We start from the raw sequence: 18,249 nt of genomic DNA on the forward strand, positions 1-18,249 counted from the left end.
AAAAAAAGCAAAAAATCTCCTTTATAAGGAAAAACAAACAGTTGGAACAAAGTGAGGGGGGGAAATAGGCAAAAAAAAAAAAAGGGGGGGGTCCATATTCACCTAAGATTTTTTTAAGCATACTAGAACATAAGAAAAATAGGTAACTTTTAAAACTTCACTTAGGATTTGCAGACTCCAACTGTTCAGACTCCAGTAGCCCCATACTTGCTGATCTAAGAGAGATGCTGATTTGTTTGTAACCAAAACTTCCTTTGGATCAGTGGTTCTCAAGTGGGGCCCCACGGGGGGACATCTGACAGTGTCTGAAGACATTTTTGGTCGTTACTACTCGGGGAAGGGTGTACAGGCATCTATGGGCAGAGGCCAGGGACGCTGCTCAATATCTTACAGCGCACAGGACGGCCCCACAACAAAGGATTATCTGGCCCCAAATGTCAATAGTACTGAGGTCAAAAGCCTTCCTGTAGAGACAACCATGGGGTCACAGGCCCCAGCCACTGGCTGGAGAAAGGGCTGCTGGGAAGAGTCCTGCAGTGTCCTTGGTAGTCTTCTGCCCCTCTTCCTCTCGCAGGTCATTTGTCTCCAACGTGGAAGCTGCTAAGAGCCTGTCTGGCACTGGTGGGGAAAGAGCAGACCCACGAGAGGCCACAAACCCCTTGAAAGAACGACAGCCACAGCCATAGAACAGACCTGGCCTCGGCTGCCGTGGGCCCGGAGCAGGAAGGTTTTGGGGTTAACAGTAAAGCAGGGTGAGAGGCGGAGGGGCTCTGGCCCGCATCACATTTTAAAAAAGAGTTTTTTCCGGAGGAAATTGAAACAACCGGGAATCTGTTTGTAAATCCCTTTCTGCGAAACAGCATTAGCGACCTGTGAAAACATGAGCACGGGGAAGTCTGTGAGGGCTCTCGATGGAAGTCAGAGGTCCAGGGAGGGGCTGCAGGGGAATGGCCACTGACCCAGCCCTGACATAGCGCCGGCTTGTACTCTGTGTCTATGAGTCTGTTTCTGTCTGTTGGTTGTCTTTTAGATTCCACATATAAGGGACACCTGGGTGGCTCAGTCGGTTGGGAGTCTGCCTTCGGCTCAGGTCATGATCCCAGGGTCCAGGGACTGAGCCCTACATCGGGCTCCCCGCTTGGCAGGGAGTCTGCTTCTCCCTCTCCCTCTGCCTGCCGCTCCCCCTGCTTGTGCATTCTCTCTCTCTCTCTCTCAAATAAATAAATAAATAAAATCTTTAAAAACAATTAATTCCACATATAAGTGAAACCCATACAGTATTAGTCTTTCTCTGTCTTATTTCACTCTGCATAATACCCTCTAGCCCCAACCATGTTGTCACAAATGGGGAGATCTCATTCTTTTTTATGGCTGAGTAATATTCCATTGTGCATCTAGACCATGTCTTCTTTATCCATGCATCTATGGACGGATGCTTAGGCTGCTTCCAAATCTTGTCTGTTGTCAATAATGCTGCAGGGCAGGGCAGAGGGGGGATGGGCAAAGTAGGAGAAGGGAATTAAAAGGTACAAACTTCCGGGCATGAAAAGTGCAGCATAGAGAATATAGTCAATAATACTGTAATAACTTTGTATGGCAACTACACTTATCGTGGTGACGTCAGGATTGTCAAGTCACCGTGTTGTATGCCTGAAACTTCACATTACATTACTACATATGACAACTATACTTCAATAAATACATACATACATACATAAAAGCTTAAGAACAATTTAAAAAACCTGCAGCCTCCTTGAGTTGGGAGGGAGGGTGTTGAAAGAAGAGTATATCCATTGTAAGTTTAGAAAACTCAAAATTCAAAATTTCAAACTTCAAAACTTCACAAAGTTCAAATCAGATTGAGAGGTTTGCTTCAAGAAATGCCGAGAGAAGAGATTAGGTCCAGGAGCCAAGTGCACCGCTTGGCCCTGACGGACTCCCAGCCTGACCCTGCAGGGCTCGGCTGCTTCTGAGGTCACCTGCCCAGAGCCACAGTGCATGGGGCCCCCTCAAGTCTGTACTTGCTTTTCCTTTCTCCTCCGCTCCGCACCACAAAGCACAAAGCCAGAGCCTCTCCAGGAGGAAGGCATGGTCCCAGCCCTTCCAGACCCTTCTCACGATACAAAACACCTGAGCAAGCGGGAGAGGCCCACGTGTGCTCTGAGACCCATGGAGGAAGCAGCTGCTCTGAGCAGGATCCCAAGGAGAGAGGCTGGGACCCTATCAGGCCATCCTTCCCGCTCTCTCACTGGGGTCCCCCGAGAAGAGCATATACTGAAGAAATCATAATTCTTGAGGGTCAAGGGTAGAAGACTACATTGTGGGGCAAAGGGTGCAGGCCCCACGACCTGCCTTCAGGAAATGCCACGCTCTGGCCACTGCACCATCCTGCCCTGCGCTGAGGACTGGCTCTGCAAGTGGGGATGCCAGTGTCAGCCTGGGACGTCAGAGGAGCCAGGGAAGGCAGCCCTTTGAACAACGGGCCAATGTCACGTAATAGTAACACCTCGCAATTAAGAGAAGCAGAAGCACCAACCTCATGGCAAGCCAAGATGCAGAAGAAACCTCTGGTGTGGGCCTGGGGCCCTGCCCCCCTTCCCGCCCTCTCCCGAGGAGGACGCATGCCCCTCCCAGCAGCCTTCCCTCTCCTTCCCCAGAGGAAGGCCATGCTCACCCTGAGCAGGAGGGTCTGCAGGTCTTCAGAGTGAGCCCACTGCTCAAAAACCCCATCCAAGGTCTCCACGTACCAGGAGCCTCTCCTGGTATCCCTCCAGGAAACAAAGCCTGCAGAAGCAGAGAGGCTGAACTTTATTGGAGAGCCGCTAGCCAACCCCCACGTGCAGGCTGGAGCCGCCTCTGGACTTGGGCCCATTCACACGTCCAGCAGGAGCGGCCCACATCCCTGCGCTCTGTCCCGGTCAGGACCTTACTTCACCCTCCCCACCACCTTGGGCCTTTGGTTGTGATTCCTGCTTTCCCAGCAAGGAGAACAAGGCTCTGAGAAGTCACGGAGGGCTAAGAAAGGAAGGAGACTAACGCTCGTCACACCTGCTGCGTGCCAGGCACCGTGCTCAGCGAGGCACTAACCACTTCTCGAACCCCCAGGGCGCCCCCTGAAGTGGGACTGCTCTTCCCATTTTAAAGATGACAAGACCGAGGCAGGACCAAGACAAGGGTGAGGCAAGTGAGGCATACAAACCCAAGAGCAGGTGCCCCCTTAAATTCTGCATCCTAAGCGCCTCGCCTGCCTCGCCCCGAGCTGAGGCTCAGAGAGGCGAAGTAACTTGCTCAGGGTCCCACAGATGGCAAGAGGCAGAGCTGAGACTCACCCCCACGCCTTTCCTTCACAACACAGCTGCTTCTAGGGCAGACCGGGGCGGGGGGACCCGCCGGCTGGGAGGAGGAGCTCTCCTGATGCGCTCACCTGGGAAGGTGGAGTAGGACACGAAGATATCACTGGGTGTGGGCAAACTAGACACGGCGTCTGGCTGGTCAAAGGGGCCTGGGCCTTCCTGGAACAGGACAGCGTCTGACTCCGGGTCACTGCCAGAGGTCCTGTCTTCAGGGGAAGCGCAGGCCACCTCAAACCCATGGTCTTTCTGCTCTGCAGGGACGAAAGACACACCACTCATCACTGACACACACAGACCAAAGCTCCTGTTCCTCACTTCCTGGTGACATCCGACCTGTCCCAGCCTGAGACCACCGCACTCCCTCTGGAGCCAGGGTTCCGGGGCTGAGCAAATATCAGCAAGAAACAGAAACCGAAGCTTTGCCTTTCTTTTTTTTTTTTTTAAGATTTATTTATTTGAGAGAGAGAGCATGCATGTGTGAGCAGGGGAGGGGCAGAGGGAGAGGGAGAGGGAGAGAGAGAATCTCAAGCAGACTCCCCACCGAGCATGAAGCCCAACACGGGGCTCAAACCCACGACCCTGAGATCACGACCTGAGCCGAAATCCAGAGTTGGATGCTTAACCGACTGAGCCACCCAGGAGTCCCCAGACCTTTACTTTTTACTATAACAAAAGTTTTACACATACATTAGGTAAAATTATATCTAATCACAATTTTTTTAAAAAGCTGTAAAAACAAGTTACAAGGTAACACCCAAGGGAACCAAAAATGGGTGTTCAGACAAAACCTTGCACAGCAATGTTCACAGCAGCATTATTCACAACAGACAAACGGTGGAGACAACCCACGTCCACGACAGACGAATGGATAAACAACGGGCTGCACACATCCAGTGGAATTTCATTCTGGCTTGAAAAGGAAGGAAGCGCTGGCCCCTGGTGCACTGTGGACGGGCGCTGGAAACATGCCAAGCGCAAGAACCAGATGCCAAAGGCCACGTCTCTGGCTCCGTGTACGTGAAAGACCCAGAATGGGCAGAACCACAAAGAAGAAAGCAGGCGAGTCATTGCCAGGGACTGAGAGGAGGCAGGCACGGAGAGTGAGTGCTGATGGGTATGAAGCTTCTGTTCGGGGCGATGAGAAAGTTCTAGAATTAGGTCACGGGCATGTGTGCTCATGTACTCACTGCCACTGAACTGTATACTTTAAAACGGTTAAAATGATCAACTTTATGTCATTAAAAAACAAGTAGCATTATTCGATCTTGTTCTCAGGGGGGCGGCCTCTATTAACAAGCCGTGTGTTTCCTTCCAGACATCTCTCGTCTCTCTGTCCATCGTATGTCTGCTGAATGGGTTGTACTCTTCTGTCCTTGCATCTCCCCTGCCTCCCTCGTTATTTTGTTCTACTATATTACTCGTACTCGCAAAGGTATCTCAGATCCTTGTAGGGAATCAAAGGCGGCGGCAAACCATAGGTCATGGGATCTGTGGAGATGTTTACACCCTCTGACCCTGTACTTTCCCCAGGAACTAATTCAAGAAGTGACGTCAACACCCTCTATGCAAAGACATTTGTGGTCACGGGAGCCAAAAATTGGGTATCACCTCAATGGCGGACGTTAGGGAAATGGATTAGTGAGTGCCGATCACTAAAACGGAGCATTATAAAGCCCTCTGAACTAGCGGTGATGAGGACCGCAGCAATGTGAAGAAATGCTCACGGGCTAACACAGGATGAGAAAAAGCAGACTGTGCCCGCGGGCCACCATCCACAGATAAGAGGCAGAAATGAGACCGCTGTGTCAGGCTCGCAAGATCCTGGATGATTTCTGCACTCACATTTTCTGTCTTTTCGGTTTCAAATTCCGAATTCCCCCCAAAGCTGTGGCAGACCTGGAAACCAGAGGGGTCAGGGCAGGACTCCGGCCACCCACAGCTCTGCCACAGAGCCGTCGGGGTGATGACATGGCAGGAGGTCTCCCAAGACGAGCTCCAGGGAATCACTGCAGGGTGCAATGGGCCACTCCAGACAGAAAGCAGCTACAAAGAGCTTCAGAAAAAGCAGACAGAAGACAGAGTGGCCCGGAGGGTTCCTTAGGGAATGGTTTCTGGGGCAGGTGACTGTGACCCAGGCTCTGATAGGAGAGGGAAGAGTCCTGGTGGGGGAAGCAGCAGGTCAGGCAGACCCTGGGCAGGAGAGGAGGCGGGTTTCGCGGCTGGATCTGTGGTGGGAAACAGCAAGGAGGGAAGGAGGTCACAGTTCACCCAGGGAAGCTGGAGTCCCAACTGCAGGGGCCAGAGACGGGACAAGGATGGTTCTGGCAACCCCATATAATAGCCCCAACATCTACTGACCTCTCACCCCATACATCTGACCCAGAAACTGGGCGATTTGCCTTTGTTCTCGCAGCTGACCTTCAAGGGCCGGGATTCTGCCCTCTGTGTGTTGCCTCTCAGCCCCGCTGCCTCTTCCATGGAGGCCCCCAAGCCTGCAAAGCCTGGGCTTCTGAGCCGTGTGAGAGCTGGGCTGTTCCCCTGCTTACTCAGGTCCCTGCTTCTGGTTGTTTTCTTGGCCGAGATTCCGGAATCTGCCCTGGGTGTCTGGGAATGACTTGAAGTGGAACAGGAGCCGGGACCTGAGATGTGGGTGGCCGGGGTCGGGGGCACTGTGGTGGGGGAAGCCGCAGGAATGGCCTAAGGAGACGGAGGGGGGCAGAGGGACCGCCTGGGGAAAGCGGAGAAGACACAGTGGGATCCGAGAGGGGGATCCGAGAGGGGAATACGAGAGAGACAGAGAGAGAGAGAGAGAGAGGCAGACAGGGGATGCGAACTCCATCTCCATTCACGTGTCCTCCTCATTCGACAACTCTGAGGTGAAAGCCTCGCCCACGGGTTATGTATCTTATGCACAGCTGTGTCCTTAAGGAGATTCTCGAACCCCCTGTAAGGCAGACTAATTTCCCCGTAAGAGTGAACACCCAGCAGGAGGAGGCGCTGTCCCCTCAGCACAGAAAATCCACAACCACGTGGCACATTGTGCTTCCTTCTGCCTTCTCAGCACGAGCTCTAGAAGTCTGAAGACGGGCTGCCCCAAAATGAACAGCTGGGCCTCACAGAGGCTGCTCGGCTCCGGCCAAGTGCATCGGGCTGGGCCACGCCGTATCACGCTACTTGCCATATGCCACACCAGCACTACCAACTCTGAGGCGCACGTTTCTGCCCTGGGGCGTGCGCTACCTCTTGGAAGGGGTGCGCGACTTGTCAAAGGATTTTAAAACTGTTTGAAACTGTAACAACAGTGAATTTTGCAAAAGCAACCCAAAAGTCACCAAAATCCAGGGCAGATGTTCAGATGCCTGTAAACAAGAGGACGCCCCGCAGGTCGCAGACGCAGATTGCGGGGCAGGTCAGCATTTCTGTTCTCAGCCGCTGTACCGCCCCCATGTGGCCACGGCGTTACACACAAGGTCAACAGTGGCCTGGGGACAGAGCAGGGACCACAGTTCCAAAGGCAGCATCCTAATCACTGCATTCCAGCTCTGAAATCTTGCTGCTCCCATCGAGTTGGGGATTTTTTAGTGGAGGGAATCGATATTATTTAAAATTTTGCTCACAGTAATTTTTATACGGTTCTATTTCAAAATCAAATAATTAGAATCCACAGAAGATACCACCATCCGGTGAGCTTTGTGCCAGGCTGAAGGGACCTGGCTGAAGGCAGATGGGCCTGGCCCTGCCCTGGGAGAGCTGAGCAGGAGGTGAGGCCATCTCAATACAAGGAGAAAGTGCTGTGAGGGAAGAACAGAGGCTGCAGGAGACCTTGTGGGTTCGCTAAGGGGTCCAGAGAGTGACCCTGCAAAGACCCTCCATGCTGCTGAGAATGGACAATGAGGAGGCACTGAGCCTGAAGACCAGCTAACCATAACTTTCCCAGAAAGCCAGCATCCCAGCTCAGCCTCCATCCATGGTTCCCTTGCCCACTTCATCTTTCATTCTCCTCATACAAGAAAGAAGAACCATTTGCTTCAGAGTAAGAACATCACCTGACTACATTTGGGATCATAAGAAAAACGATGAGTTGGAGAGGATTTCTACGACCCCAAGAGCAGCAGCCTTTCCACCTTCCTCTTACCATAACTCTGAGGTAACTGTACTGGGGACAGGGGGACAGAGGGCTCCTATGCAACACGGGGTCTTCTGGGGTCAGGGGGACAGGGAGAGTCCAAGTCTGCAGCTACAAAAATGAACCGGGCACTGTGTTAAGTACTGTACATGCACTGATTCACGCACTAGATATTTGATAGCGATGCTAGGAGATAGGTTCTGTTATTATCCCCACTGGCCAAGACTTCTAGAGATTAACTGGCCCATGTTTGTACAGGAAATAAGTAGCCACCAAGATTAAACCTGGTATTCCCAGTCACTCACGGCCAAGCTATGGGCATGGGTCACGACAGTGACTTGATACATTTCCAGTCAAATTATAAATTCCAGGGAGCAGAGACCCTGTCTATCCTGGATCCCCAGCACCCAACACACAGCTGGGTGTCTACAGCAGATACTCAATAAACACTTACCAGATGTCATGTGACCAGAGCCTGCTCTCCTAGACAACCCACACCCCCTCACCTTACCCCCGCCAACGTGGAACAGTATGGGACAAATGAACACATTCAGAAAAATATGCTGCTGGGGCACCTGGGTGGCTCAGCCGGTTAAGCATTCAACTCTTGGTTTCAGCTTAGGTCATGATCTCAGGGTCCCGGGATCGAGCCCCGCATCGGGCTCCACCCCCCCACCCGCTCAGCAGGGAGTCTGCTTGTCTCCCTCTCTCTCTGTCCCTCCCCACCGCCCCCACGCTCTTGCTCTAAAATATATAAATAAATCTTAAAAAAAAAAAAGTATATGCCACAGGTTATGATCTCAGGGCCCTGGGAATGAGCCCTGCATCAGGCTCTGCACTCAGCATGGAATCTGCTTGGGATTCTCTCTCCCTCTCCCTCTCCCTCTGTCCCTCCCCACCCCCCTGCTCGTGTTCTCTCTCTCTCTTAAAACAAACAAACAAAAAAATATATATATATATTTTGTGTGTATGTATACATATATATACATATATATGTTTATGTATATATACACACACATAATATTACTGAAATCTCCAGTACCTGGGCCCTTGGGAATTTAATTTAGCTCTGGCCTCCCTTTCTCTGCGACAGCAGAAAGAAGGTCTAGTTGACGGAGGTCGGGGGAGCGATAAGGAAAATGAAAGAGGTTTTTTTCCTCTCCTCTGCTTTGTGATTGCCAAGTCTCTGGAGTTGAAGCTGCCAGAGCTGAATGAGCCCCAGAGGCTCCTGCACCGTGAGCTGGAAGGCTCTAACCTCTACAGGCTGGACAAAGCTGAGACCTACTCGAGGCAGAGGCAGGTGCTGCCGTTCGGGCAAAGGGGCCATGTTTAGGACCCTCTGACTGCCCCTTGGGCATCAGGAGGGACTGGAGAGAGAAGGAGGCAGGGGCGGCTCCTCCCACTAGAGTCATCGGCAGGGAGACTGAGGACCTGCTTACCCCCACCACAGGCCTGGATGAAGAAGAGCTTGGGCTTCCCTCCCAAGCTGGGGCAGCTGGCTCCATTGAAGATGTTCACAATTTTCTCGATGGACACAAGACATCCATCCGTGCCATAAACCGCCCCTGGGAACTGGCGGTGGCTGGCCTAGGAGACCAAAAATCCTGGTTACAAAACCAAGAAGCTGGGGTAGGAATCTAACACACTGTTCAGAGCCGATGTGGGGCCAAGCGTTTAGAAGGTCCCAGCCAGGGGCACAAGCCGGACTTAGACAGAGGTAGGCTCTGGATGGGTCCTAGGCAGTCTCTATTCCAGAGGTCTCAGACTCATGTGCCTAAAACATTAGCCTAACTGGAGAGCGCTGACCAGCTTCTTCTAGAATGGTGGTTCTCAAAGTGTGGTCCCTGGACCAGTGGCATCTGTATCACCTGGGAACCTGTAAGGCATGCTGATTCCTGGGCTCCTGCCAGACCTAACTCAAAAGCCTGGTGGTGGGGCCCAGCGATACGGTCTTTCAGGAGCCTCTGATGCAGCTAAGCATTGAGAACCACTGCTCTAGATCAGTTCTTCTCAGACTTTCTGCGTACGGGGACCCTATCAAAGCAGAGGCTCCCCGTGAAGAGGTCTGGGGCAAGGCCTGAGAGTCTGAATTTCTCATGAGTTCCTGGTGAAGCCTGTACTGCTGGTCCAGGGGTCACACCATGAATGAAAAGGGGGCAGTCCCTGCCCAGCTACAGGCCAGAGTTTCACTCTGTGAGGATGTGGCCTAGTAAGGCCAGACCATTGTGGTTTTTCAAGAGAAGCTGGAAATCCTGATTTCTCTGAGAAAGTTGCCGCTTTTGAAAACACTGTGCAACCCCCAGGGGGACTACAGGCCTCCAGCTTGGAGCCCCTGACCTGTCCAACCCTCACATGAAAAGTTCGGGGACCTGAGGCCCAGGCAGTGGGACGGGCTGGGCCACAATGACGCAGACGCAGCACGTTAGTGGCCATGCCTAGAGTGGATCCCAGTGTCCTGACACCCAGGCAACGGCAAAGGGCCTGGGACAATGCCTAGCGGGATGGAGGCAGGAGCTGGGAGCTCCTGTGTGCTGTGCCCGGCTCTGAATAAAATCCAGGGTAGGAGCTCTGTGGGCAGAATCTCCTCCCTGCCTTTCCCAGATGGCTTCTCCCAGGAACACAGCCCCACCCAGGAGGAGCATCCAACTGCTCAGAGGGCCGGCTGGCTCCCAGGAAGACAACAGGGGATAGACGGGGCCCCACAGCTCTTCCCACAAGGCCAGGACACAGGAAGGGACGGGGCTCCGTCAGGGCCTCTCAGCTCAGCACTTGGGGGCAGCTACCCAAGGAGCGTCTACCTGACAGCCGTGAGAGAGGACAACCACCACGCAGCAGTCCAGGCCGCTGTGGTCCCGCCGCGCCAGCTCCACCAAAGCCTGGACCATTTGCTGCGAGAGAAGGTGGCAGATGAGCCGCAGCACTGATGGATCCGGTCCCCACGCTGGGCCCGCCTGGGCAGAGCCCCTTCCCTGCTCCCGGGGCCAACACTGCAGTAATGACCATCGTGACAGTCACGAGAGCCACCGTTCTTGGACACCAGGTGCTGTGCTCGGGTACGGCAGGACGCCGCCCCGCCCCTCCCCCACCTCTCCATGGACAGCGACCCTACCTTGGCCATCAGGTCGCACTTCACCTCCACCGTGAAATGCAGCAAGCGGAAGCGTCGCTGCAGCTTTTCACAGTCGATATCGGAGCCGGTGCGGGCCGTGAGCCTTGACTCGAGGCAGAAGTTCACGTTGTTGATGATGAGGCAGTGGCCACAGGGGTCTGCGTTCAGGGCGTAGGCCTGCCCAAGCCCGAGGACCAGTGTCAGCTGGGGTCTCACGGCACCCCTCTGGAGAGAAGGCGAGCCCCTGGGCCCCGTGTCCCCTGGAATCCCCTCTCACAGCAGCCTGTTCTTTTTGCCACAGTACTTAACACGACTGAGACTGAGACTGAGACTGAGATATGTTTCTGTGTAACTAGCTTCTGATGGCTCCACAGGGGCTAGGAACACAAGGGGTCTGCTCCCCGGTATCCCGGCATGGAGCCCAGACCCCCACACACGAGTGGGAGTGATTCAATCCCACAGCCGATGCTGATGGTCTGACCCCCTCCTGTGAGGTCTGACCCCCTGACTTCACAGACAAGGGAAGAGCAGGGAGGCTCGGACAGCCTGCTCCAGGAAGAGCTGTGTCAAGCATCAGGGAGCGGTAGGGGGCCTGGGACCCTCCCAACAGCTGGGCTTAGTTCCCTGGGCTCCCGACACAGCTGCAGAGGGAAGGACCTGGGACGTACAGAGCAGAAGAGCCCAAAGCCAAGGCAGCTGGCCCCAAGTCACAGGAAGACTCACCAAATCAGGATTTTGCTTGGAAATCTCCTGAGCACCTGGAGAAACAGAGAGATAGAGAGAGAGACAAGACGTGAACACCTGGCCCAACAGGGGTGGGAAAAGGGTCTTTGAATACAGAAGAGCAAGAATTCGGGAAACATTAGGGGGTGCTGGTGGGAGACTAGGGGCACAGCCACCTTGCAGAACAGCTCAGAAGTCTCCAGTGAGGTTAAGCACACACCTACCCTCTGACCAGCAATTCCATTCCAGGGTATAGACCCAAGAGAAATGAGTGCAGTGAGCACAAAAAAACCTGGCCGTGGATGATCACTGAAGCCTTATTCTTTTTTTTTCCTTAAAGATTTTATTTATTTATCTGAGAGAGAGCGAGCACATGCATGCACAAGCGGGGAGGAGGAACAGTGGGAGAGGGAGAGGGAGAGGGAGGAGCAGACTCCCCGCCGAGCACAGAGCCCAACGCAGGCCTCGATCCCAGGACCCCAAGATCATGACCTGAAATGAAGTCAGATGCTTAACCAACTGAGCCACCCACGCACCCCACTGAAGCCTTATTCTTAATGCCAGGAACCAGAAACAACCCAAATGTTCATCAACAAGTTGATGGATAAACAATTTATGGAAAAAGCCATACAAGGGAACAGTCCACAGCCTGAAAATGTACAACACTGCGGATAAAACAAAACTTTATGCCAAGGAAAAGAAGCCAGAAGAGTATACGTGACATGATTCCATTCATATGAAATTCTAAAACAGAAAGGCATAAGGGAAGCTCTAGGAGAGTGGACGCTTCCTGTCTGTAGAATCCGTGGAGCCCAGCACCCAGAAAGTCCTCAGCAAATATGTGCAGAATGAATAAATGAGTAAAGGTGATCGTTTTTCCTTCAGTGTCAAATGAGTTTTCATTTTGATTAGCAAGAAGTCCACTGACCACGAGCCTATAAGGTAGGAGGACCTTTTTTCTTCTTAAACAAAGAGAACTTGGTGGCTCTCTCTGAGTTGCAATGTAAGGTGAACTGCACTGGAGCCTATTCTCCTGATCCCACAATGGTGCCATTCATTGCTCACAGAGGGCCGGGACCCCTTGCTGGGAACTATTCTCTCAAGAGTTTTAAAGCCATGCCAGAAAAGCATTCACATCCCTTTTTTTTTTTTTAAAGTAACTTTTTTTTTTTTTAAGATTTTATTTATTTATTTGTCAGAGAGAGACACAGCGAGAGAGGGAACACAAGCAGGGGGAGTGGGAGAGGGAGAAGCAGGCTTCCCGTGGAGCAGGGAGCCTGATGCAGGGCTCGATCCCAGGACCCTGGGATCATGACCTGAGCCAAAGGCAGACACTTAACGACTGAGCCACCCAGGCACCCCTCACATCCCATTTTTTAATCGGAAATGGTTTTACCTGCTTGAAGAATCCTGTAATTCACAGCCTCAAATCTGGAACTATTGCTCATTTCCAAAATCCCACTGCACCCCAACAATATAACTATTATCCACAACTGAAGAATTCTTTCATTCCCCAAATTAGTAGTATCGATCCACAAAGTGAGAGAGGGACATCATCAAAGTAGCACAATTAAGAGTTTTCCACCGCCTTCCCTGACAATGAACACCCATTTTGACAATCATCCACAAATGAGACTGCCTTTGTGGAAGTCCAGGAATCGAGCAGAGGAGCTCCAAAACACCGCTGGTGCAAAGTAATCCAAAATTAGATGCACTGAAGAAGCCAGTCAGTAAGGACTGGAGGAGGTGACTCCTCCTTCAAATGCAAAGCCAACACATGACTTCAAGAAACATGAGAAATCAAGGAAATAGGACACCACCAAAGGAGCAAAATAATTTTCCAGAAACTGACCCCTGAGAAATAGAAACCTGCAATGTGTCAGATAAAGAATTCAAAACTGCTGTCTCAAGGAAGCTCAGTAAGCTACAAGAGTATACACAAAGACAGTTCAACAACATCAGGAAAACAACACGTGAACAAAAGAGATAGAAATCATAAAAAAGAACCAAACAGAAATTCTGGAGCTGAAGGATGCCATGAATGAAATTAAAAATGCAACAGACAGCATCAACATCAGACTCAATCACGCAGAAGAAAGAATCTGCGAAGTAGAAGACAAGTCATTTGAAATTATCAGCAGAGAAAAAAGAGAAAAGATCAAAGATGAAGAAAGCCTACATGAACTATGGGTTATCTTGAAAAGAAACATCTATGCGTTACTGGGGTCCCAAAAGAAGGAAGAGAGGGAGAAAGGGGCAGCAGGCTTATTTAGAAAAATAATGGCTGAGAACTTCCCACACCCGGGGAGAGATCTGGACATCCAAGGTCATTAACCTCATAGGTCCAACTACCCACCAACCACTCTCTTGGTACTCACAGACATCAGAACAATTGTCCACTGGCCTGGGCACCTCTGGTCTGAGAACCTCTGGCCTGAGCTTGGCTGGCCAGAGCTGCTCAGGCCCCAGCACCACTGGAGCGAGTTTTCTCGGAGTCGACTTTAATGGACCCGTCTTCTCTCTGAGATCCTCTGGTGTGAGGCCCATTGGTCCAAGCACCACAGGCCTGAGGTTCAGGGGTCTGACAGCCTCTGGATTCTGCTTTTCTTCTTGCCGACTCATTCTCAGGAATGAAGCCAGCACGTCCTGGTCTGTGTCCTCTAAGCAGGAGATGAACAAAGGAAGGGCCTGACTCCCTCGGGTCTCTAGATCTATGACCAGCTGCCTGACCTGATCGCTCCGAGATCCCGAGCCTGCATGCTGTTTGGAAAGAAAGACATGGCAGTGTTATCCACACAATGTCCTGTGACTCTCATTTTGTACCCCCCATTTCCCATCTAGCCTAAGTCTAAACAATCGGTCACATGGGCAAAATTTGAGCCTGCAGTTACACTGAGTGTGTGCCACTTGCCAGCCTTCACTTATTTATTTTTTTTAAAGATTTTATTTATTTATTTGAGAGACAGAGAGCACAAGCAGGGGGAGCAGCAGGCAGAGGGAGAGGGAGAAGCAGGCTCCCCACCGAGCAGGGAACCCGACACGGGGCTCTATCCCAGGACCCTGGGATCACAAGCTGAGCCGAAGGCAGACGCCTAGCCGACTGAGCCACCCAGGCGCCCTGCTTATCTATTCATTATTTTGGAGGCATCTCCTATGAGCCCAGCATTGCTAAGTGCTGAAAATACCGCAGTGAACATTATTAGTCCTCAAGAAGCAGACATCTAGTGAGGGTTGCAAACAGACAAATCAACAGTGACACACCAAACACAGAAGTGTCAGGTGGGAAAGTACATGGGCCTAGGAGGGTCCGGGGTAATCCAACTCAGCCTTGGGAAGCCAGGGAGGCCTCCAGAAGGGGATGTCTTTACTGAGACCCCAGGGACATTAGGAAGTGAAGAGTGAATTCAGAGAAGTGAGAAATGTAAGCTGGAATGGGAAACAGTCGTGAGGGATGAGACCTTTGTGTGGTCATGCCAAGAAAGCTGTGAGCAGCTACTGAGGAGTTTTAGGAAAGTGACAGAGTCAGATCTGCCTTTTAGAAAAATCATCCTAGGGGCAGGGTGGACAACAGAAGGGAGTGAGCCACAGCCAGATCAGGTGGTGGCAAAGACAGTGCAGCAGGAATGGAGAAGTGAGTGAACACACCAGAAAAAATCAAGAAGGAGAATGCACAGGATTTGGGCACTCATCAGGTGGACTGTAAAGTGCAGGAATGGTTGAGGTTAACAGGTGTCAGGATGGTGGGGCTGGTCACTGACACAGGGAAAAGGAAGAAACTGTTTATCTGCTCATCCTTTCAGACCCAGCTCTGGCCAAGTTCCTCAGGATCCACAGGGATAAGACACCACCCTGGCCTCAAATATCCTATAGCAGCACTGTCCAAGGGAACTTTCTACGATGATGGAAATATTCTTCACCTGCGCTGACCAAGATGGCAGGCATTAACCAACATGGCTACTGAGCACTGGGGTCCTACAACTGAGGAACCGAATTTTCTATTTTGTTTAATATTAATTACTTCAGATTTACACTTAAATAGCCACATGTGGCTAATGCTACTCTACTGAACAGCACAGACCTATAATGTCACGGAAAAGACCTCACTAAGAAAACAACTAGCTACGGGCCTTTCTCTCAACATTTATGGAACACTCACAGTAAGACAGACACTGTGTTAAATGCATCATTTCATCTAGTCCCCCTCAACAACCTTAAGGGGTTAAATTACAATTATCCCCACTTTACAGATGAGGGAAACTGAGTCCCAGAAAGGCACTACAACTTGCTAATATGTAACAAAGCCAGGATGAGGACCCAGATCCATGTGGCTCAGCCAAACCAGGTGTGGCAAAATGGCGGCCTTGTCGTTCGTGTGACGTTCTTTTAAAATCTGAATTTGTTGCTAACATTTAAAATCAGGGAATTTAACATCAAAATCAGGACTTTCAGCTTCTCTTTAAAAATCTGGCAACACAGGGCCAGCATGCTGGAATGACCATATGAGCTGGAGCTGGGGGGCTGCCCACCGCAGCGCCCACCCATTGGGCCTCTGTGGGCATTTGAATTTGTATCTGAAGGCAAGGATATGGCCTCAAACAATTTCCACTCCTCAGTACAGGCCACAGAGCAGATGCTCATGAGACTTTTTTAATATTATTATTCATTGGTAATTTTTCATTATGACCCTTATCCTATTAAAGACTTCTTCACTAGGTCAGGCCAAGCTCCTGGATGATGGAGAAAACGGACACTCGGTCTGCAAGCAGTCCCCAGGGCAGTGGCCAGAGGCCTCCTGAAAGCCAAACACACCTCCTGGTAGGAAATACCTCCTAGACCCCTCCTAACCTCAGTGGCCTGTGGTGAGAGCCAAGTAAGACATGAAACTGCTTTTAAAGAGAACCTCACATGTTTATTTTCTCCATTACCTGCATCAGGCCCCTCATCTCCAAAACCCCTTAGGAAAACATAAACTTAGCACAGGAGGGGCTGGACAAAGTGGGCAGGGCACAGCCAGCTAGGCCCGGACTCTGACCTTACAGTTTCACATCCATTAGCTCATTTGGTTCTCACGCTACTACTGTTGTCCCCAGTTCACAGTCCAGGAAACCAAGGCTCAAAGACGATCAGTGACTTAGCGGGGGACACAGAGCCAGGCGGTGTGACCCACCCCCTCCAGCTGAGTGCCCTGAACCTCCCACGCTAGAAGGCCGGACACGGGCCTAGTTCCCGGGCAGAAACAGCGCTGCAGCAGCCAACAGTGCATGCTGGTGGTGCAGGGCGTGGAATCGCTCTAGCCAACCCTGGAAGAGGTGTCCGGGATCGCACGGTTCCGCTGGACGATCTAGCGGGCTCAACGCCGTGAGGGAAAAGGGGGTTCCCACACGATGGTTCCCCAAAAGGGATGGGTACCGGGGGCACAGACCAGGAGTGGAGAGCGGGAGCTCGGCCTTTAAGTCATGCTGTGGCTTCAGCAACCCTCTCCGCGCGGCCTCGCTGACCCCAGCTGGGGCGCACCTGAATGTCCTCGATCATGGCGGGCGTGAAGAGCTGGCGGGACAGCAGAACGTCCCAGAGCGAGGCCACCTGCAGCTCGCGGACCAGCCGCACCCGGCATCGCCGCAGGAGCTGCCGGTCAGCCTCGTCCATGGCGGCCAGACGACGAGGACCCGGGCGGCCTCGGACCGCTTCCGGGCCCCGGCCGCGGCGCCCCGCCCGCCGCCCAGGACCCGCCTCGGGACCCGCCACCGCGTTGAGCCCCGCCCCCGCATCGCCCCTCGGCCCCCCGGGTCCCGCCCCCAGGCCCCGCCACCGCACCACCTCCGCCCTAGCGGCTCTGCCTCCGCGCCCCGCCCCCGGGACACACCCCGCGTCGCCGCCCCGCCCCCAGGACACACCCCCGCGTCGCTGCTCCGCCCCCAGGGCTCACTCCGAGTCACCGCCCCTCCCCCAGAGCGCACTCCTAGTCCGCGCCGCCAATCTCTAGCAAGAAGGCACGGCCACTCGGCTTTTACAAAAACTTGGAGGCGGTCACACTGCTGGTAAGAGGGACACCCATGCCATGGTCTGTCCCGCCCCATTCAAGCCCCTCCCGGCTATGGTGTCCTCTAGCCCCCTCCCCGCCGGTAATAAAACCGTAATTCTCTTGCCCCCGCCCCGTGCCCAGATGTCGTCGTTTACTGTTCTGAACTCTCCTGTCTCACCCAACCAAGCCCACATTTCACGGTCTTAAATCTCCCTCTTCCCTCCCTCCCACCCTAGCACCTCCTACAAGGAAGAAAAAAAAAAACTGGCAGAAATCTAATCTGAACTCCCAATTTGTACAGCTCACTTCCACATTTCAAAAATAATTGCTCCTGTTTATTGAGCATTTGCGAAGCCTCAGCCATTGAGCTAGTCACTTTACATTGCGTTATCTCACTTGTCCTTGACTACAGTCCTACCAAAGGAATACCAAAAAGTGTTCTTTTCCCCCATCTTGCAGATGGGGCTCAAGGAAGTGGTCTCCGTTCAAGGTCCCAGAGGTAGTAAGTGGCACAAGGCAGCCAAAATTTAAACCGGAACCTGACTCAAGTCCACCTTAGAATCCATTCTCCTGAGCATCAAAACCTCAGCCCCATTCATTCATTTATTCCACAAATATTTATTAAGATCCTGTCTGTGCTGAGGTCCGAGAAGATCCAGGTGAACAAAACAGAAGGCCCTGCGCTTAGAAGCTTACATTCCAGTGGGAGGAGACAGACGATGAACAATATAAAGAAATAAAGGATACAGTGTGTTGGTGATAAATGCAAAGGAAATTTTTTTTAAATAATAAAAACAGAGCGGGGGGGATATGAAATCTCTTTCTTTATATCCCCAAGGAACCTATATCATTGGCTCAATGAAAGTGTACCTCATTCACCTGTGACTTTCCCCCTCCCTCCCCGCCACACACACGC

The 18,249-nt window shown here is 52.1% G+C and overlaps 1 protein-coding gene across 5 annotated transcripts; it reads right to left on the reverse strand.

Moving 5' to 3' along the window:
• Window positions 1–6: 6 nt before the first annotated feature.
• Window positions 7–17,044, reverse strand: CASP9 (caspase 9). 5 transcript variants are annotated; one of them, XM_081817531.1, is made up of 9 exons: window positions 16,826–17,044; window positions 13,690–14,071; window positions 11,312–11,346; window positions 10,589–10,765; window positions 10,278–10,367; window positions 8,919–9,066; window positions 3,425–3,604; window positions 2,675–2,784; window positions 7–870 (listed from the first exon to the last, which is right to left on the reverse strand). In XM_081817531.1, the coding sequence occupies exons 1-9, from the start codon at window positions 16,955–16,957 to the stop codon at window positions 781–783; spliced, it is 1,344 nt and encodes a 447-aa protein (XP_081673657.1). In that variant the 5' UTR covers window positions 16,958–17,044; the 3' UTR covers window positions 7–780. The 5 variants fall into 5 exon arrangements, with proteins under 5 accessions (XP_081673657.1, XP_081673656.1, XP_081673660.1 ...); XM_081817530.1 differs by having other exon boundaries at window positions 10,278–10,466; XM_081817534.1 differs by having other exon boundaries at window positions 10,278–10,466; window positions 16,734–16,873.
• Window positions 17,045–18,249: the final 1,205 nt, after the last annotated feature.

Source organism: Leptonychotes weddellii, chromosome 4, assembly GCF_054177405.1.
Source record: "Leptonychotes weddellii isolate Sample4059 chromosome 4, ASM5417740v2, whole genome shotgun sequence".
Classification (NCBI taxonomy): Eukaryota; Metazoa; Chordata; class Mammalia; order Carnivora; family Phocidae; genus Leptonychotes; species Leptonychotes weddellii.